Here is a 22,086-nt window from a genome sequence, read left to right on the forward strand (position 1 = left end):
CTTGTAAGTGTGCAGCCTGTTTCTGTCAGCATTGAAAACAGGATATATTTCATCGCCCAAGACTCCATCCTTGTCCAGACACAAGAGTTTAACACAGGCTGAGATGGGCTGTGATATCTGTTAGTCCCCGTTTCTGTACAAGTTACCAAGCACACCACTGAGTTTCAGAGAAACTCCTGAAATCCCAGCTTCACACTGATGGGAAGAGATTTCCACCTCTTTTGGCAACTGCCTTCTGCGTGTAGTGTTATCCAGGTCACTAGTTCTAATTTCCTTTACTTCCTTCATCTGCTGTTTTTTCAGCATTTTGGCTTTTTGAGGGTCTGCCACTCACCAAGCTGGAGGTCAGTCCATGGAGCTGGAGAATCTGGAATTCCCTGAGGCTTGGAGGGTTTTAGATTTTGCTGGTGATGTGACAGAAAAAGGGACTGTCTTCTTTTTCTACAAACGCATTTTATGTTAATGAGGGATGAGATCTAAGAGGTCCATATACAGTTCCTTCATGAGTCTTTTGAAGTGTTTGTCCACATTGTTGAGAAAAAAAGGAGAAACAAACGGAACATTTTCTGTTCTTCAGCAATTTCCAACATTTTTATTCTTTGCTTCATCAATACTGGTAAAGTTAGAGTTTTGCAACTCTGCTTTACTACTGAAACAGTGTGACTTTAAATCATTCTGACCTTACAAAATTACAATCTTTACTTAGATTTGGCATTCTCTGCAAATACTTGGTGTATTACAGGAAAGTGCTAAAGAATCAGGTAGATAACTGTTCATTGTACCAATAAAAAGGCAAGAATGTGCTACTGTAAATACTTTTCCAGTGAAGAAGCAGGAAATGTTTCGAGCAGTGCCCTCACACTGCATCCATCGAGGCACTGCAAGCTACTTGGGAAACATTACAAGAGATGAATCAACAATCCTGGCAGTGCAGAGGGGATTACAGTGCTCTGCAAGCAGAGGAAACAACAAAATCTGACTGCACAGCAGCTGGGAGCTCTCAGGGTTGCTGTTGGGATAAGGAGCAGGGAAGGATTTGGCCAGGAGGTCATTCTGACAGAAACCTGGGAGAAATGAACACCCAGGTTTTGTTTGTACAATTTCTAATTGGGGGGGGGGGGAACCTAAAAAACCCCAATCTTAAAAACCTGACTAGTCCCTAATGTGAACTGATCTTTGTGTGTAAGTTGACTTTGGTTTTAGAACAATTAATTGGGTTATGTTTTTCAAGCTTATGTCACAAGCTTATGTGTTATAACAAATAACACAGAAATATTTTCCAAGGCATCTTTGGGATGAAAACTTCAGAAGTATTTTACAAAAATAACAAAAAATAAATTACTTTTTCTTTTTAAACTAACAGCTATAAAAATCCATGAACCAAACAACATATAACATTGAAATGAGATTAAATATATTACACTAAAGGCCAGTTAATTACCACAGTGGTTTGAGGCTTCAAGTAAATTAGGAGGCACTTTGGCTGAGCAGTAGTCACTGATTCAGTGTAACGTCCCAACTCACAGAAACACACAAAACAAAATGCTAAAACTTTCCAAGGTTCAAAATTCCTAAAAAAAGAAAAAAAAAAAAAAAAAGGAAAAAAAAAAGAAATTTTTTTTTTAAAAGTGCATATAGAATGGCAAAGAGCAAAAAGGCCACAGAGGGCACCAGGTCTGCTGCTTCCATTCCAGGACTATGGAGTTCCAACACAGTTAAGGCTTCACACAGCAGAGAGGAGCAATAAAACTCCAGGAACATGGGACAACAGACACAAGGAAAGGCAACAGCAGGTCAGATGAGAGCAAGTCCAAAGTGGAAGAGATTGAACTCCACTCTGATTGAAGGGAGCATTCAGTACTTGCAGAATGCCAGGCATTGATACATGCTGTGCTCTGTCCCAGCCCACGTGGAATGGACTGAGTGACCCCAGCAGCACACTCTGGTATCCTCAAGATCACACCTAAAAGCTAAATCTTCCAGCCAACAAAAGGAGGTACTGTCATGGAGGGATTTAAGTACCAGTACATTAATAGGTTACTATGAAATATTGCTATTAAAGTCCCTAACATAACAAAGAGGAAGACAGTAAAGGGTAACTCCAGCCATAAATTACATATTTAAAGCACTATAAAAAACATTATTGACATTTAATATAATCAAACACACACATGTACCTACATATACTAGTGAAAAGCATATCTAATAGAAGATTGTATTAACTGAGAGGTTAAAAAATTTAGAAGGCAGCAGTTTGTGGCACTCTCGTAAAGCACAGTGTGTTTTGGGCAAGAAAAGCACAGCACTGAGTGGTCCTTAAGAAATCCTGTCACCTCAATGAGGTGCAAAGTTCTCCAGCTGGAAGACCAGGTCTACAGCAGCATCCACATCTGGCACAATGTGGTCTGGCTCCACCAGGCCGGGCTCGAAGCTGAAATCCCGGTGCCCGTGGAACACGTTGCCGGCGATGCCGTCGCTGCTGGGCAGGGGGCTGTACACCCCGGTGCAGACCAGCACAGACCTGCAGTGGGCAGCAGCTGCAGATGCCAGCTCCTTCTCCCAGCTGAGGCCGGGCTGGTGGTCCAGAGAGAGCAGGGCAGGGGCTGTGCCTGCAGAAGCCTTGGCCTGGAGGCGCGGCCGGGGGCCCGCGCTGGAGCTCTCCTCCAGGTAGCGGTTGTACAGGTTGGCGCCGTACACGTCCGTCATCAGATTGTCCCTGCCAAGGAGAAACCTGTCAGCACCTCACTGCAGCTGTCACAGCGTTCTTACAGCTTCCATCCAACACTTCGTTGTGTACTTTACACCACTTTATGTGGAATCAGGCAGACAGGGAGGAGCCCAACCCCTCAGCTATTTTACTGCACCGCTTTCATGAAGCATGACAGGATAAAAATGAATCACTCTCCATATTGGGGCAAGGGGAGAGAAAATCAAGGTATGAGCAGCCCATGAATGAGCTTATTATATTGCCAAATATCTTGGAGATTCTGAAACAGTCTTTAATACAATGCAGCTTTATCTTCTTCTCTGAAAAGGATTCTATGATATGGCAGCACACGGAGTAGCATATGACCAACCTAAATGACCTCAGAGACAAAGTCTAGCTCTGCAGTCTCTAACTGTCCTTAGCTCAAAGGCAGTTGGTGTTACACCACTAAACCTAACAGAATAAATACCCAGGCAAACCCTTTTTGTTAGATTTACACACCTATTACAGGAAAAAAAAAATAATCAGGAGAAATCTTAGTTGCATATAAAACACCTTTTGTGCTTCTGTAGAGATTACACATAAAAAGAGCAAAACATCATTAATTTTTAAGATTAGAAATGTCACAAAAAATATACCATAGCACCAAGAAAGTTAGATGGTCTTAATGGTAGGAGAAACAAGCTGGTAAGAGTTGTGTGTTTTTCTTGGCTGGCATTTACACTGTGAGTAATTTCCTGGTGTATTTGTCAGGCTCAGCACACCTGACCCCACAGCATAGAGGGTTTGGGATTTCCTGCTGCGCCTCTGGGGCTCAGCACAGCTTACCCCACAGCATAGAGGGTTTGGATGGGCTGCTCCCAGCTCCTCTGCAGGGCCTGGGCCCGGATCAGGTGCTCTGCATACTGGTATGTCAGCCTGCTGGGTTTGCCCATCAACGCCTCGTACTTCAGGTCTTTGCCAGTGATCTTCTTGTAAATGTTTTCCAAACAAACCATGAACGTTCCGTGCCCAAACCTACACAGATATAAAACCAAACCCTCAATGTTCCATCCTCAAACCTACACAGATATTAAACCAAACCATGAACATTCTGTGCCCAAACCTACACAGATATAAAACCAAACCATGAATGTTCTATGCCCAAACCTACACAGATATAAAACCAAACCATGAACTTTCCACCCTCAAACCTACACAGATATAAATCCAAACCATGAACATTCTGCATCCAAACCTACACAGACAAAAAACCAAACCATGAATGTTCTGTGCCCAAACCTATACAGATAAAAATCCAAACCATGAATGTTCCATGCCCAAACCTACACAGGTATAATACCAAATCAAAGTACATTAAGCACAGATTTAGAACATCAAACAAGGCTTTTTTATTTCATTATTTTTTAGGAATAAATTGTGTCCTGCAACGATCAAATTCCACTTAGCATGCAACATTTCTGCAGCTGGTTCACTGAAAATTTAGTGCTGATTAACTGAACACCACAATAAACCCACATTACTGGGATGGCACAACAGATTTATCCAATTTTTAAATTGCTCACTGGAGGTATCCTGGCTGCCTTGCTGCAGCCTGAAGCCATCACACATATATCTTTTTCAATGTGCTAATAGGAGATGGCCTCTGCTTCCAGAGACTGGCATCTGAGCAGATCTTTGACCCAGGACTGAGGCAGCAACCAAGCCACAGCAACAAGTTTCTATTTCAAATTACAGACTGAGGGGAAGGGAGGGGAAACAAACCTATTAAAGAAGTACCTTCTATTGAAAGAAAAATCAAACAAAACCGCTCTAAGAGGTCCTGGCACCTTGTTCTGTGTGTTCTACTTGTTTTTCCTTGTGTTCCTTAAAGAACTCACTGCATTGTCCTCAGCTCAGAACCACTCACTGCTTTCAACCAGCAGGGTCAGCTCTTTGCCCTAGCAGGAAAAGTGAAATACCAAAGAGGGATCTAATGAAATGAAACAGCGGCCTTGATAATTTTTTTCATTTTTGCCTTTTGAAACGAGGCTCTGAGGCCCTCAGGAAAAAAAACTCTCTTTCTCCATTGTTCTGGGAGTGAGGAAACAAAAGATTTAGAGCTTAAAAGCAGCTTTTCTCTTGAGAACTGATTTCCTGGATGCAAAAATGCAGCCAGCAGCCAGGCAGCATTAGCTGAAAGTGCATTAAGATGTTGCATTCAAAGCCAAGCTGTCAAGCATTCTGTATTCAAGTGCTGACTCTGAATCCTACTGGAAAAATGAGGAAGGCCCAAATAAATCCCAATTATATGAATAAAGCCCTTACCTTGGGGACTGTGCCTCAGCCACCCACATCAGGTCCATGTTGCAGGCCAGCACAGGAATGTGAGGGTAGTTTTCCTGCCCGTAGGGATTTCCAGGATAGCCGCTGGTCAGCAGAACGTCGATGATCAGCTGCAGGCTGGTTTCCCATCTGACTGGCTCCCCAAACAGCACCACAGCTGCGGGAAGCACAGGTACAGAACAGCCTTGGAATTGTTAGCAGAGCACTGAGCCTCTGATACTGGGGCTAAAACTCGGCCTAAAGAGACTGAACGAGTCATTTAGTATAACCAGGAACTGATCAAACACTCACATTCATTTAGGGGCCTCATTTATCACATGCCCACCCAGTCACAGAAATCTCAGAAGAAACAAGACCCTACTTCAAAATCTACAGCTTTAGGAATTTTATTTTACAGGCGAAGTTTCTCCAGAAATTACAGGGGAAGTTTCTCCAGAAATTACAATATTAACTTCTAAATTGTATTTTTAAGTCTCCCATAACTTATGAGTTCCCTGTTTACATGCAGTATTTAAACACAACACCAGAGATGTCGAATTCTTCATCTCAGAAAAATGTTCCATTTCCAAACAAAATTTGGATGTTGTTTTTAAAAATTGCTTTGGTCTCCAGCAATAATCTGACATGGATATTTTTAAATCCTAAGGTCCGATTTCTACTTTCCTGTAGTTCACATGAGATGAGAGCGTACACAAGACCCTTCTTACACTACAGCTGCATCCTGACTACTTGTAAGAACAAGACAAATTATTTATGAATAATGAACATCAGCTCATTCCTCATTTGTGAAAGGAGAACAACAATAGCCTGTTAAAGGCAGATGAAGAGGAAAGGAGAGCTCATATACCCTTCAAACTTCAAAACCCAGTGGCTGAAAACTGCACACATTAAAAAACAGCTTTACAACACATGAGACTTTCAAATGAATGACAGATGTCATTAACAAGGAAATTTCAGGATTGTCTCAGACAAATTTTCAAAGTGCCCAACAATCTAGAAATAATTTTTTAAAAATAAAATAAAATAAAATAAAATAAAATAAAATAAAAATATAACTTCAAAACCCAGTGGCTGAAAACTGCACACATTAAAAAACAGCTTTACAACACATGAGACTTTCAAATGAATGACAGATGTCATTAACAAGGAAATTTCAGGATTGTCTCAGACAAATTTTCAAAGTGCCCAACAATCTAGAAATAATTTTTTAAAAATAAAATAAAATAAAATAAAATAAAATAAAATAAAATAAAATAAAATAAAAATATTTATTTATTAATGGATAGATGCAAGTTAAATAAAGATAACTGACCCTCAATCTTGGGAAGCTCCACAGCAGATGGGGACTGCAATAAGAAAAAGTGAAAGTTTTTTACAAGATGAAACATCTCTTTTTAAGATAATAAATTCAAGCACAACTCCCACAGCTGCCTCCTGCCACTCCAAGAGGAAATGCACTCTGTATTGGTATATACCTGATGTCAGTTCACTCAGAAACTTGTGTTTCCTCTCTGAAGTGACATCTCTGGCACAGGGACAGCAGTGACTGTGCTGTACCTGCACCTGCCTCCTGCTTCTCCTGGGCTACTTCTGGGGTATTTTAACTCCAGTTGTTAAAATTACTTGTGTTGTAATGTTAGTTGTTTAAATTACTTGTTAAATTAGTTGTTTTAGCTACTTGTGTATAAAAGTATGGATGCCTATTTTTTCACAGGAGTAAGAGGCCTCCAGTAGTAACAGGATATTTGCAAAAGAGTTTTTGAGATGTTTTCCTTTAACACTTCTAATAAAGAACACACTGTATAACACTTAATATATTTGCTAAACAATTAAGAGTCTACACTTCATTATTTACTCTCTGTGGGGACAAACACCTTTACAGGTTCTTGCCCTTCCCCACCCACAGGTGTGAGGAGCCCAGCAAAAGGTGCCACAGCTGAGCCATGGGTGCTGTGAGCCACGGAGGATGTCCTCAATCCACATGGGGGAAATCCACTTTGTAGGCTGGCCCTGAACATGTGCAGCACACCAGCTATTCACTTCTGCTCCAAATCCTGCACAATTCAACTGGAACCACTGTACCCACTGCTGACATTTAACCAGTGTTATAAACAGCAAAGGGAAAATTATTCTTCAAAGCATTCATTTGCAATCAAAGCAACCTCATGGGTTAGAAACAATACCAACACAATCATGTATTCAGGGAAAAGCCTATGTTATCTTCCACACTTTCTGAGGAAGCTAATCAGCTTTCCAAGACAGATTTTTCATTAGGTATCTGTATTAGATTGTGAGTTTTCCCACAACATCAGGCTATAAAATCAAGGGCTGGGTTAAAGAATTACTACTGACAGAAAAGAGTTGTTCTTGAGAATGTGTAATAAAACAAATAAGGAAGCAGAAAAGCAAAGTCAAAACACAATACAAGAACAGCGGCATTAGCTTGGTAGTTAAATATTGATCCCTGCTATAGGATGTCACGCAAGGAGCAAACAGAGAGGTTTGAAACAAAAATCTCACCCACCAGGACATTGGGTCTTCTGTCATGGTCAACTGCATCGAGCAGAGGGCGTTTCTCCCGCAGGGTGTCAATGGTGATGGGCTGGCAGAAGCCAAGGCTGGGGCACACAGCTAAGGACACACAGCGGCTCACAGGGAAAGGTTTCCCAACTGCTCATTCCACCTTAACCATTTAATGGTATTCAGCTGGCAAATCAGTGAACAATGAAAGCAACACCAAAGACAGATTTTCCTTCTGTGAGGCAAAAAGATGATGGTTCTCACTGCTGATAAATGAGAGACCAAAGTTCTTCTGTTTTGTTTTCAGTCCTCTCATCTACTTCTCTCTTAGCCAAGCCTAATGAATTTTGAATTTAGAAATGCATTTCTAATAGACAATACCTTCAATACCTTTTTCTCAGTTTTGTACTTCAAATAGAGCTTATTCTTAAAAATTGTATATACATTTTTACAACTTATTACTTAAACCAACATTAATGAAAATCCCACTAAAGGAAGAAGTGCAGAAGGGACTTAATGGAAGCCTGAGCAAAGCTTCTGCAAAAGTTAAGGTTACTAAGTTACAGTTTGAAATTTTGATACCACCATGATATCAATATAATTCAAGTTCTTTGGGCACTTGGTATAAAACCACATTCAAAACATAAATTTGGCACCATACTAGGAACTATCATTACTATTTATTACTGCATTTGTTGGGTTCAAATATTTGATTTTTCACTTCATCCTTAAGATCCCCTGAACCTGACTAAGGAAAACACTTGGACAGAAAGTTGTTGGGGTTTTTAAACTCTTTTTTTAAAGATACTCTTGAGCAATATCAAGAAGAGGTCCTTGTCCAGATACCAGGACACATTTTTCATGATAACGCTTGAACATCCGCAGAGGACTGTGTGACATCATCACTTGATCTTGGGAAATCTGTTTGGGATTTAAAAACAAAAGGAGTCTGTTGTATTTCAGAGAAGTTGCTTATACATCGATTCAATTAACAGATGTGACAGATTCCAGGAATTACACAACAGTCAGCATTTTCTCCTTTCACAAATGATCTATTGATAATATGCTAGAAAAAAATAGCTTACTGACAAATTATCACACATACCCCTTTCAGCTTCCAGCTCGATTCAACATGAACAAGCCTTCCTCTCCTGGTTTTATAAAATCACCAAATTAATTTGGAAGCAAACAGGGAAGGAGAATCAGAGCTGGTTCCAATTGTGGGCCCTTTCTAAACTGCAGCTCTGATTTAATTGTACCAGATTATCACCTTCTTTTCGTTTACATATCCCCACCCCTTCAACAGGACAGGTGGTAACCAGTAAGACTATTATTCTGGAAAGATGCTCCTGTGAATGACTACTTACCATCTTTCCAAATTAAAATTGGAAAATCAATGCCTTTACCAGTGGCAAAGCCATTAGCTTTGCACAGCAATTTTTACTTTCAGCAAAGCGTGTCAGGGGCTTAAGGGAAAAGCAGACCTGATGAACAGAGCAGCACTTAATGGGAGATAACACATCTGACACATTCAAGGTGTTAATGAGCTAAATGGGATTTAGGTGACTCACTGGAACCCCCAGCAGGTGAGACAACTGGTCAGCCTTTTCCTGGCGCAGGCAGTTCCCTGCGTTGGTGACAAAGACCACGGGCACCAGGAACTGTCCCTGGGAGTTGACCAGCTTGCGAAAGGCTGTTCTGGCAGCAGGAATGGGGGTCCTGCCTCGCACCAGCACCCCATCGATGTCAAAGAGGAATCCAAAGGAAGGCAGCACGCTGAGCTGCGAGGAGGGATGAAATCAAAGGGTACGTTAGTTATGCCTGTCCTTACACATATTTAATGGAGTTTACAGCAGCTACAGCACCCTGCCTGTCCTTACACATATTTAATGGAGTTTACAGCAGCTACAGCACCCTGCCTGTCCTTACACATATTTAATGGAGTTTACAGCAGCTACAGCACCCTGCCTGTCCTTACACATATTTAATGGAGTTTACAGCAGCTACAGCACCCTGCCTGTCCTTACACATATTTAATGGAGTTTACAGCAGCTACAGCACCCTGCCTGTCCTTACACATATTTAATGGAGTTTACAGCAGCTACAGCACCCTGCCTGTCCTTACACATATTTAATGGAGTTTACAGCAGCTACAGCACCCTGCCTGTCCTTACACATATTTAATGGAGTTTACAGCAGCTACAGCACCCTGCCTGTCCTTACACATATTTAATGGAGTTTACAGCAGCTACATCACCCTGCCTGTCCTTACACATATTTAATGGAGTTTACAGCAGCTACAGCACCCTGCCTGTCCTTACACAGAGGAGGTATGAAATCAAAGGGCTACAGCACCCTGCCTGTCCTTACACATATTTAATGGAGTTTACAGCAGCTACAGCACCCTGCCTGTCCTTACACATATTTAATGGAGTTTACAGCAGCTACAGCACCCTGCCTGTCCTTACACATATTTAATGGTGTTTACAGCAGCTACAGCACCCTGCCTGTCCTTACACATATTTAATAGAGTTTACAGCAGCTACAACACCCTGAGAACAGACACCTCCAGTGAGAGCAGGGGATCTACAACCCTGCACATCTTAATGTGCCTTATAGGCACATCTTCATGCTAAATACATGCTGACACAAGGGGCACCACAACTCCCTCTGCCTTATGCATACAGACTCATGAGAGCTATTTTGCCTCACAAATAGTTCCAGACTATTTCAGAAGATAGGGAAAAATTAACTTAAACTGATGCCAAGAGGTACAAAATACATGCTGCTGTGCCAGTGAGTCACATCTTAATGGCTTGACCCACACAGAATATTAACAAAATATGCTAAAGTAAATTTTTCAGCAGTAGGCAGGTCTTGAACACAACTATTGTACTTGGCTGCTTCCTTACAAGGTTTTTGTAGTAAAACTGTTCTGTTCCACAGGAGTTTGATTACAGCCAAGTGACTGCTGTGCTCCTACAATGGCTTCAGTCCTAGTTTCACATAGGGCAGGCTAATTGGGAAAGTCAGCACCTCCTTACACCAAGGTGCTGCTCGAGTTACTAAAATGTATCTCCTTGCTGCCTTTGAGGCAGCGGGGAGCTGGACCTGGTGAGCCCCGGCAAGGAGAGTGAGGAAGGATGAGCAGAGACAGGGAGAGGACTGCTGAGCAATGAATCAGGCTGGAAAAGCACGGAACAAAACCTGTCATCTAAAGCTCATTTCTCTGCCGAGCCTAAAGCAGGAACCCGGAACCTTGGGATTTATTGTCAGTGATGGAAAGGGAGGGGTTAGGGGCCGAGGCTGAGCGCGATGGGGGAACAGGCACAGGAAGGACTGCAGCCCTGACAGGTGGGACAGCCTTTGCTAGCGGAGCTGTCTCAGGGCACGCGCCCGCAGCCACCGTGTCTCCTGGGCAGGAGGAGAAGGGCACTTTGCCTACTCACACAGCACTTTGTTCCACATCAGTTATTCACCCACCACATTTTTCCTGCAGCCGAGCACAGCACAGGGCCAGGCACTGCTGGGAATGGGGATGCAGCTCAAACAACAGGGGAAATCCACACCCCTAGGCAGCCCGAGTTAGTAACGTCAAAACTGTAAATATATTGCATTCCCATTCATTTAAATGAGGCTAGGTTTTTGTCTTTACATGCAAGAACTGCCCCTGAAGCCTTGTCCTTTCTCCTCTGTAGAATCATCACCCTTTTGAGAACAAAACCTCTGAAGTCATTGTCTGCACACAGCCTGCGCCCGTTTCAGGAAAGCTACATCAGAAATAACCCAGCTGCTGCAGAGATGCTGCCAAAAGCTTGCTAATAAATGTCTAACAGTTTTCCCAGGCTTTGCGAATGGGTACATGAAACTACTGAAACTACAGTGGTATTGGAATAATTTTGTAGCAGATGCGATCCTTTACGTTAATTTTGCGACATATAAAGAACAGATATATAGATAACAGATTACAAATGGGAGTTTTACAGTGAGTAACACTAGCAGGAAGAAAAAGAAAGTATTAAAGGAGGGACAAGCATTAAGGAAAGAACTGAACATATATATAGATATATATGATAGATATCTATATATGATAGATATGATGATGAACATATATGATAGATATCATGACAGATAGATAGAGGTAATGATGCCAACAGCTTTGTTTCCCTTTTGACCCTAAAGAAACTGTTGGTGACAGGAGTGCTGTGCCGCGCCGCACAATCAAAGGGACAGAGCCGGCAGTGGTCGGAACGAGTTTCCCTCGTTAGTTCTGTAAGACCAGAGCACACGCAGCCCCAGGACAGGAGCTGCGGCCGGCAGTGCTCGGGAATCCGTCCTGGCGTCCCGGGGAAGCGAGGTTGTCCCCGGGCATCCCCGGCCCCGGGCACGGCGGGTGGCCCGGCTGCGCTCCGCCGCTCCCCCGCCCGTTTCGCTTTCGCTGTTCCCCGGCCCGCCCGCCCCGGGCCCCGGCCCCGCTCACCGCGCTGTGCCCGCTCCGCCCGGCCAAGGGGCCGCACATCCCCCGGGGCGCCGGGAGCCGCGGCGGGCGGGCGGCCCCGAGCAGGGCGCGGAGCGGCGGCAGCGCCCGGCGCATGGCGAGCGGAGTGCGGGGCCGGCAACCGCCCCGCCCGGCCGGCCGTGAGCTCACGGGCAGCGTCACTCGCGTCACGGGCCAGCGTCAGCCCCGGGCCGCCGGGGGAGCGCCCTGCCACATCTTCCGCGCCTTGGGGGGCTCCGCGCCCGGCCGGCCCCGCGCCGCCGCCGCGCCCCCGGGCTCGGCCCCCCGGCGCACCGCGGCCGGCAGCAGCGCGAAGAGCAGCGAGTACAACATTCCGAGCGAGGAGATAACTAGTGCTCAGTTTAGTAACAGATCGGAAGAAACATTTTGTCTGCTTCTGCCCGGCCAAGGGATGAAGGGACTGGGGCATCTCTCTTCCGAGGAAAGGCTGAGGGAGCTGGGCATGTCCGGCCTGAGAGGGGAAACCAAGAAGATGGAGCAGGCTCTGCTTGGTGGTGCCAACCATTTGGACACGAGGAACGGGCAGGAACTGATGCCCAGGAAGAACTTCTTCCCTGTGCAGTAACTGAGCACTGGAACAGATTGTCCTGAGAGGGTGTGGAGCTGTCTCACTGGAGCTACCCCAGAAGTGTCTGGACAAATCCTGTGCCCTGTGGTCTGGGATGGCCCTGCTGGAGCAGGGACGTTGGAGCAGATGCCCCACAGTGGTCCCTTCCAGACTCACCCATTCTGTGATTCATTTTTTGGGAAAAAGCGTAACACGCACAAACACTACAGTCCCTCAGCTCTGCACCCCTGCAGCTAGACTTGAAACTGAGACAAGCAGCACAAAATGTCGTTAGTTAATGGATACTCTGCAAAGCTGTCTCTGTTTATCTTGCTCATCTGTTAATGCAGATTGGGTAAATCCACTTATTTCCCAGTGCTGCCAATAAATATTCCTCAGCCCTCTGTGACTGCGAGGAGAAACTGATCCTTCAGCGACTGCCCTGCACTCACCAGGACACAGAACAAGGAAGATGGCCTTCCATCTGCACCACTGACGTGGCTGGCATTAAATGAAACATACAAATTCATTTCTAAGAGACAAGAGCAGGCCCAAATCGATGCAGCAGACAGAACAATTAGAGAGTTTATCCCCTTGCTCAAGCCAGGATCACACACAGGGCAGAAGAATACATAAAGTACTTGCTTTATAAGCTGGATGTGTTCAGGGCTGAGGCATTCCCGAGATGGAATGAGCCGTAAGCCTGGCACCACAACACATCCCAGCACAGCTGCACTCAGAGCTGAGGCAGAGCCTGCCCACTGCTCCATTCTCCAGGACAAACAGGATCCATTTCCCGGCTGTGACCACAGCAGCTTCCCCACCCTGACTCCACCAGCAATTCCGCAGCCTGGCAGGACACAGGATTTTGCTGTAGGCCACTGTGGGAAATAATTGCTCTGCAATTTGTTCCCTCAGATGCAGCCAAGAGCACTCAGCTCAAAAATGCTCCACACTCACAGCTACAGCGAGAGGACCTGGCACAGCAGGGCCCGGCAGCAGCCAGTCTGCCTTGCAGTTACACACTGCAGTTCTGTGCATTTATTCCTTTTCTGGGTGGGTTGGCAGAGACCAGCCCTGTCTTATAAACTTGCCTTTTACACCATGATGTTGGTCATACTCCTTTGAACATGAATGTAATTACAATCCTGTTGGGTTTTTTCCATTCTTTCCATTTATTCTTCTTTTGTATTTGTGTTATGATCACTCTGTCCCTGATCTGCCTTTACCCTTGTGTGTCTTACAGATTCATACAGTGACAGAAGGGATCTACCATTGTATTAGCAAGCCCTCAGACTGTATCAGGCCATAAGAATTAGCTGGTTTTTCCCTGCTTAAATCTAGTTTGGTTATCTCCAGTATATTTAAGCAAATCTAGAACAAATTATTATAAGCCATAAAGACATTGTTTGCTGCTTTCTTACAATGCAGAGAAAGCTGCACTGCTGCCAGAAGAGAGAAGAATGTGTTTGAGATGTTAGCTGTCTGCTTGCTACCAGTAATTGAGCTTTTAATTTATTCTGTATTTTTTTTTTAGGTTTTAATTTGGCAGCTATGCTTTCCACTTTTTCAATTCTATTTTTTTTTTTTTGTTTGATCACTTCATCGAGTAACACAAAGCTTGTCTCTATAATTTAGAGCTTTGATTGTTCTGGAGTGGCTTATTCACAACAGACTGCAATAGGTAAATACTGAGAGCATCTGGAAATGCTGAACAGTCCCAGACTTGGCTGTTCAATACTGCGTTCCTTAGACAGAAATTCTCCAGGGCTGCAGATGTCCACCTTCAAATGCCATTCTTTCAGAGCTGTACAACAGTATTAGTCATCCATAAGACTTTGACCAGGCTCTACCTTGCCTCCTGTCCCAGGATTCACAAGCCAAGAGCAGTAGGGGATGCAGAGCATCAAATTCCTACAGGGATGGCTGTCTATGATCCCAGTCTTTGGCTACCACTAGGGAATCATCACAGTCCTTTGAGCTAGAATAAAACAGACACCAGCTTGTAAATAAGTTTTAATAAAAATATTTGAACAAGGTATTGCAAAGTTTTTTACAGTAGCTGCTGGAATATCCAGCATTTAAGCAATTCATCCGGGCACAGTTACAAACCACAAAAAAGGTAACAGGTTTTAGACGTTGCATGTGTTTTACAAAGAATCAAATCTCCAAAGTCACTCCTAAGATCTGCCTTCAAGGCACCTCTAGACAGGTTCCAGATTATTCTGGTAAACTAAGCAGGTGTAATAGTGTGAGTTACTTCTCAGCTCAACAATACCCAGCATGAGAAGATGTGCACACCTACAGTCAGGACAGAGCAGACAGGATGGCAGGAACACCAGGGATTTAGGAGCTCACTGCGTGTGGTTCTATCTGTAGGAGGCCCCACTGCACAGAGCCTTTCCCAAACGGAAAGCATTGAAGACAGCTGTCAGATGCACAGACAAGTTCACCAAGGTTTGGCCCTTTCCAGCGCTGGAGCACAAGTCCTCCTAGTGGAGAAATCAGAATGATGGTTCTCCTGCACACCACACTAATTCCAGCAGTCTGCTCCACATCCGAAGGAACTTCCAGAGCTAAAAGCCATTGCTACCAGAACTTAGGAACCTGCTGCTTTCAGAGGGATTACACACAAACCAGGACACTGGTGCCTGTTACAATCCTAGCAGTGTCTTTGCCTCCTCGCTCTGTGCCAGGAGGGTTTCACTGGCGTACTTCTGGAGCAGCTCCATCTTCTTTCTTCGTACAAGAGCTTCCTCAATCTGCAGGGATAAAAACAGGGTGGATTCAGCTCAGTTGAGATGCTGAAAACTCAGCTGCTCAGCTATACCACAACACTTGCTAATTTATGGAATCCTTAGGGAGGTTTTGGAAATTCACAGGTGAAGAGTGTTACAGATTTGCAAGGGGATTAAACAGCTGCAAAGCCACAGAAATCACAAGTTTAGGGCACTTTTACTGATGACCTGATGTAAATGAAGATTTGTCTTGCAAAAGCCAGTGTGTATCTCTGCAGCTGAGTGCTGTTCTGCCCTACCTCCTGTTGAGTTGGCACTGGAACATGTGCAATAAATTTCTGTTGGCCGTCTTCACCTTCTCTCTCCTTGCCACCTTCCTCATCAGACTGAAAAGCAAAAAAATCAGATCAAGTTTATTTTCTATAGAGGTCATAAAAACCCCTTTTTTATTTGTTTTGCCAGAAGGAACAAAGCATGGTCAAAACTACAAACACAGCAATGAGTGAACAGGACCCAGCACCAAACACAAAGATCACATGCAGACCCTGCTCTTGGACATTTTCAGCATTACTGCTTCCATTTCTCATATGGCCTTTGCTCTGCTGTGGCATGGCCATGAATGTAAAGTTTATTTCCTCCCCTTCCATAACTCTGGCTGCCACAGCAAAGCTGTGAACAGAAGAGGAGCCAGCTAAACAAGAAGACAGCAAGTGCTTTAAATATATGGATAGCACTTCCCTGTACAGCTCTGTACTGCTTTGGTCCCACACCAAAGAGCTGGGCTCATGAACCATGGGATCATACAAATAAAATAGGTACTGGAGGAGCCACCAGATCCATCTGATGGATTCCCCTTTTTATTCTTGTGCTTAACCCACTTAGACACAGACAGAGAAATGAGAACTTGTTTCTAGTACCCTTCTCTAGGTCTCACTGGGAGCAGGGAGAAGAAACAGCCATGCCACAGCAGTGACAGCAGCGCCAGCAAAGCCCTGCTGCATCATGATCCAAGTGTAAACAAGGCCCTGCACCCCTTGGGTTTTCACACAGTGGCAGCGTGACATTATCCTGTCCCCAAAGCTGCTTGTGCTGTTACTGAGGCAGGTTATGCTCAGGAGCCAGACTGAGCAGTGTTACCAACACACCACCTGACAAAAACAGTGCCACTGAAATCACAGCAAGGTGTTTCTCACTCCAGTGAAAGGTCTGTCCTCGCCTGCCAGCCTCCAGCACTCCCTAAGCTTGGGCCAGGAGCACTCCCCTGCTACTGATTCTTACTAAACTGTGTAGTGGGCCAGGTGGGGAGAGGGCCAGGACAGCAGCAGACAGGTCCTTGGCAGAGTAATGCCATGTCCAAGAGGGAAGCACAGAAGACACATGAAAAGTCACATCACCTGAGCTACCCCCTACCTCTTCCTCGTGGACAGCATAGATGTTTTCTTCCTCTTCCTCCTCGCCTCTTGCAAGTCGTGCTTCTCTCTCCATCTTCCATTTTTCCACTGCTTCTGCTATAACTGGGGAGCAAAGGAAAATGGCAAGTGTGGCTGAAAGCCAGTCAGAGCAGCACGGTCTTATTGCCAGAGCTCTTCCAATGGACCTAAACTTCTTGCCTAAATCCTCTACATCAGTTAAAAAAGGTGCCTTAACTTCAGAGTCCATCACCTCCCTTTCCTGGGCTGCTCTGTGCAGGTTTGGAATCTCGCATACCTTTCTTCTCATGCTCCTGCTCCAGGGGCTCCAGAATCCCATCATCTTCATCCCTGTAGCCATAGTACTCGGCATCGATGTCCTTCATAAGCTCAGCCCGAGTCTTCCGTGGGGGTGGCAGGGCTGCAAAAACACCACTGTCACCCACAGGTCACCTCCATCACCTGCTGAGTGTCCCCAGCTTGTCCCCAGCCTCACAGCACCCACAGCTGCCTCGTGCAGCCAACACCCAGCATGATGGAGCTGCTGCCAGCACGGGGAGCATCGGTGTCACCCTCTGGCCTGCACAAACCAGTTCCAGTACATGACCCAATGGTTCCCCCACACCCTGGAGTACTTCCCATAATTTGTCTTTGCCTCACTTTCAGGCACAAACAATTTCCACTCATTCCATGACAAATCCCCTTACATCCAGTTTTTCATTATGAAAACTCATTCCTGCTTCTAAAATTATGTTCAAACCAACTTTCCTTTTTTCTAGTCCCGAACTCTGAGTAACATTTACAACTTCTCAATAAAGTTTGCTCTTATGCCAGAAAGTTCCTATAGGCCATCAGTCCTTACCATTTGGAATTCCCAGTAGAAACCAGTTTACTCTCTACTGTATTTCCTTAATTGCAAAAAGCCAAAGGTGTTCTTAGCATTTAATTAATTATCTGTGCTCAGTGTTTCACTGAGCTGACCTAAGACTTTCAGAAATGCTGTTACCAGCACTCCCCACAAACTACAACAGCGTTTTACTCAAGATATTCTACTGCACAGGTTCATGTCTAAGAAGAGCTGCTCTTTACTTACGTTCCTTTTCAAAAAGCTCTCTAACTCCTGGCAAATCCTTTGCAGCTCCAAAGTATTTGTAGCCTCTGTTTCCTGGAACCTCTTTCCCTTCATGATCTAACATTTTCGGGCCAATCCTCTGAAAAATAAACAGAGTTCACAGTTTAAAACTTTCTTCTAACACAGCCAAACATTTTAGGGGCTGAATAAAAATAACTCTGGCCAAGCCATCCAAGGCTAACTAAATGTGATGTATTTTTCCCTGCAGTTACTTCACTTGTAAGCAGAACCACCATGCAGTACAACACATTCCACACTTACAGCATAATCTGGGCCTCCCAGCTCCTTTATTCGGTATTCCCAGTGTCCTTTCTCCCTCAGAAGTTTGTTTATTTCATCATTCAGGTCCCGAATTCTGAATTCACCCAATCCAGCTGTTAGAGAGGAAAAAAAAACAATAAATCAGGCAGCTCAGAGACACCAGAGGAATTTCAGAATATATGCAATGGAAACACCATAGTTCACATGAAATGGGATTTTCACTGTAATTGCTTATGACTGGATATTCAAAAAATAAAACATAGTTAGGAAAACCTTACCATTTTGGATCTGTGCCACTTTCTTGGAAATCTCCCCAATGATCTAGTCAAATAAGAACATAGAAATTAATTTCTACATCAGTGGAGGGAACAAAGGAGACAGAGCCAGATTGTCTGAGAAATGCATGGCAATAGGACAAGTAGCAATGAAACACAAGTTGAAACTGGAGAAATTCTGATTAATTTCAAGGGGAAATAAATCATTAGGAAGATAATCAAACACTGGAACAGCAGCCCCAAAAACCTGGAATCCAAATCCCTGAAGATATGAAAGACTCAGCAGGACATGGCCTTGCAGCAACCTGACATGGTAGGAGCTACTCTGAACACTGAGCTGTACAATCTTAGAAAATGTTCTGTGATTTCACTGTCAGGGTACTGACAAGTGGGGGAAACCCCCTGTAAGCAGGCTGTCTAAGCAGGAAGTGTAAAGTTCTGCTTCCTATAGAATTAGAAAATCCACGGGTCGCCGTTACCTGTCTCCTCCATTTCTCAGCTTTGGGTAGCTCATTACACTCTGATGCAAGGAAGGGCCTTCGCTCCTGTTGGACAGAAAACCACACACATCAAATCCAGCTGAGCACCGACACACAGAGCACTGACACACTGCATTTCACACAGGCTTTACTGCTCCATTAACGCCAAATTATGCTACCAAGCTCCAGGGCCTTCTGCTCCCATGGATTTCTAGTAAATGATGAACAATAATGAGTTACAGCCCTGACAAATTAAACTGTCACAGACTACAAAAACCTACTTAAATCCATTTTATCCAATCCAAAATCTCTCACTCCATAATCCTCTCCAATATAACAAATGTTCCATTCAGGACAGTTCCCCATTTCCAGCACACACCACCTTCTTAAGGCTAAGCTTTTCTCAACTGCTACTACTAAACTATGTAATTTTTTCCAGTTTATACAAAGTACCTTCTTTTCATTCCATTAGCTTGCTTACACAAACTAATGCATCATCTTGTTTTTAGGGTTTTGTGTGCAGTTATTTTGTCCCTTTCCCCACAGTTTTACCTTTTACTACAAGGCTCTACCTTTTTACTAAAAGCTCCACCTTTTATTAAAAGGTATTAAAACCCCTTTCTCTGCATAATATGCAATATGAAACAGAGAAGTAAAAAAGGTTTGGAAACTCCAGTGGAGAGTTTTCCTGGCTGTGTGTGATATACAGTCAGCAGAAATATTTTCCTTCCAACTGGAGTCAAGCACAGGACACGTGGGCTCTGAACAAGGCCTCCCTTGAGCTACCAAACCTCCAGGGCTTTTACACCTCACCTTGACTTTTCCTTCCTCAAGCTGGGCTTGCCGAAATCTTGCCAAGGCCGTCCTAAAGAGAAGAAAGCAGATTTAATTTCAAAAATCCACAGTCCAACAGGAACAAGTTTTGTTCTGGATATTTATTATGGACTCAATTACAGTCTGTAGAAAACAAAGGCCTGAACACATTCACTGACCACCTCCAGCTCATCCAGCTAATGACTTCTCAACACTCAAAATCCTCAGTGGTTCATTTCTCAAGTAGAGCAATGCTGACTGATTTCTCCTATCTGGCCTGGCATCTCTGTTCCCGAAATGGGAACTGCCTAAAACCACAAGGGTCCTTTACAACACGTTTCAGTGTACACATCCCCCAGACTGCAGGGGCACAAGCACACTGCTACAGGGTCTCTCCTGCACAGAACCACCCAGCACAGCTACAGGAGCTGCACAGCACCAGGTACGTGTGTGCAGGGGCCCTCCAACTCCCACTGCCTCTGGGCCAGCACACGCACAACTGAGTACCCCAAAATATCATTAAACTGTTGGTCCTTTAAAAGAGGCTGAACAGCGAGTTCTGTGGGCCAGCCAGTACAGATGTGTGTTCTATGGGCCAGCAGGCACAGGTGTGTGAGGTCAGGTACAGTCAGGGCCAGCAGCCACGGATGTGTGAGACCAGCTCCGGCAGCAGCCTCAGCTGAGGTGAGCCCGGGCTCAGCGGTGCCCCCGCCGCACTCACATGGCCTTCTCCGCGTTGCGAGCCTGCAAGACACAAACAGAGCGGCCTCAGGCACCCCCGGCCCCGCCTGGCTCCTCGCCTCCAGCGCTCCCGGCCTGCGGCCGGTCCCCTCCGAGCCCCTCGCCGGGCAGCGGCACCAGGGGACGAGCGCCGAGCGGCCCCTCAGCCACCATGGTCCCTCCATGGCTGGAGCCGTGCCCTCAGTCCCGGCCCCGCACTCACCATGGTCCCGCCGTGCCCTCAGTCCCGGCCCCGCACTCACCATGGTCCCGCCGTGCCCTCAGCCCCGCACTCACCATGGTCCCGCCGTGCCCTCAGCTCCCGCCGTGCCCTCAGTCCCGCCGAACGCGCCGCGCTCGCTGCAGTCCCACACGCCGGAACAGAACCCGGCCCCGCTCCCCAGTGCGCCTGCGCGCTCCGCTCGCGCAGCATTCGGTGACCCCGCGCGGCGCATGCGCGCTGCTGGTGTTGGCGGGGCCCCGCTGGGATGAGCAGGGAGGGCTCGGGAGCGGGGCGACCTTGGGGACACTGCAGTGCCACCCCTGCCACGGCACGGCTGTCCCGGGCTGCTCCCAGTCCCGTCCAGCCTGGCCTGGGACACTGCCAGGGAGCCAGGGGCCTCCCCACCCTTACACGTAAAGAAGTTCCTTCCAATACCCGATCTGAATTTCCCTTCCTTCCGTTTGTACCCATTGCCCCGTGTCCGGTCACTCAGTTGCCGATGAACAGTCATTCTCTGTAACCACTTCATAAGTTTGCCGTAACACATAAGGAGATATCTCAGTATTAGTGAAAAATATCAACATGGAACATACAAAGAATTTATTTTTCCCATGTCCCACAATGTACGAAATCACCACTTGCATGTCCAGCTCGTGTTAACTTGGGGCAAACTGACTGAACTGCAGCACCAATGTTCTCACAGGAAGATGACGAAGGAAGAGACATCTCCTTTTGAAGTAATTTTCTATTTCTGGAACTTACAGCCTGCTTTGTGTTCCTCAGCTTTTAAATCTTGGGGTTTTTTTTGTATAAAAATATAGATTTCTAGAGGAAAACACCACTTTGTAGTTGTCATTTAAGTCCCAAAGACTTCCAAGTCTTTGTAATCAGAGAGGTCCAGACTTTACTGCTGTTTAACTAAGGTAATTGTGTGCAAAGACTTAATTTGTCCCAACCTAGCAGGCTGAACCACCACGTGCTGTGCATCTGCACTACCCCAGGAGAACCCAGCCATTTCATCCCTGCTTCCTACATTACCAGGAATGTTACCCTGACAGTAACCGCAATGATAAAGAGAAAGAAGTGCCTGTGCCAATTCAGCTGTCTCCAGCACAGCTGCAGATGCCAGTCTGGCACTGCTCCTGTAGGGACAGACTCCACAGCACCCACAGCCTTTGGCACTGGAAAGGAAAACCTTCCGAGTGACAATTCAAACACGAGTCCAGCACACCAGCCCTGCCCCAACTCAGATTCCACAGGATGTGCCCGAGCTGGAGCACCGCCAGCAGCTCAGGGGCACTCCGGGCCAAGCCCAGTGTTCACACCAGGTGTTAGCACACCCCTTCTCCAGTGGCCTTAGGGTGAAGCACTGGTCAGCCAAGAGTTCCTGCACACCAAGACTTTATTTACCGAGTGCA

At 45.5% G+C, this 22,086-nt stretch overlaps 2 protein-coding genes across 8 annotated transcripts; both read right to left on the reverse strand.

The window, feature by feature from the left end:
- Positions 1 to 628: 628 nt before the first annotated feature.
- Positions 629 to 12,146, reverse strand: LOC121348243 (haloacid dehalogenase-like hydrolase domain-containing 5). Its single transcript, XM_041427557.1, has 8 exons — positions 12,033 to 12,146; positions 9,124 to 9,333; positions 8,361 to 8,473; positions 7,557 to 7,650; positions 6,345 to 6,378; positions 5,015 to 5,189; positions 3,536 to 3,724; positions 629 to 2,716 (listed from the first exon to the last, which is right to left on the reverse strand). Exons 1-8 carry the CDS (start codon positions 12,144 to 12,146, stop codon positions 2,335 to 2,337), a joined length of 1,311 nt encoding a protein of 436 aa, XP_041283491.1. The 3' UTR covers positions 629 to 2,334.
- A 2,475-nt stretch (positions 12,147 to 14,621) lies between these two features.
- Positions 14,622 to 20,768, reverse strand: ISY1 (ISY1 splicing factor homolog). Of its 7 annotated transcripts, none has more exons than XM_041427525.1 (11): positions 20,743 to 20,768; positions 20,447 to 20,469; positions 19,726 to 19,777; positions 18,913 to 18,978; positions 18,437 to 18,479; positions 18,159 to 18,271; positions 17,859 to 17,976; positions 17,064 to 17,186; positions 16,767 to 16,870; positions 15,656 to 15,742; positions 14,622 to 15,380 (listed from the first exon to the last, which is right to left on the reverse strand). In XM_041427525.1, the coding sequence occupies exons 1-11, from the start codon at positions 20,743 to 20,745 to the stop codon at positions 15,273 to 15,275; spliced, it is 840 nt and encodes a 279-aa protein (XP_041283459.1). In that variant the 5' UTR covers positions 20,746 to 20,768; the 3' UTR covers positions 14,622 to 15,272. The 7 variants fall into 7 exon arrangements, with proteins under 7 accessions (XP_041283459.1, XP_041283464.1, XP_041283460.1 ...); XM_041427530.1 differs by having other exon boundaries at positions 20,233 to 20,469; positions 20,743 to 20,762; XM_041427526.1 differs by lacking the exon at positions 20,743 to 20,768 and adding an exon at positions 20,709 to 20,740.
- Between the last annotated feature and the right edge of the window lie 1,318 nt (positions 20,769 to 22,086).

The sequence above is a fragment of the Onychostruthus taczanowskii genome, unplaced genomic scaffold, assembly GCF_017590055.1.
Source record: "Onychostruthus taczanowskii isolate IOZ18803 unplaced genomic scaffold, ASM1759005v1 scaffold116, whole genome shotgun sequence".
NCBI classification, from domain to species: domain Eukaryota; kingdom Metazoa; phylum Chordata; class Aves; order Passeriformes; family Passeridae; genus Onychostruthus; species Onychostruthus taczanowskii.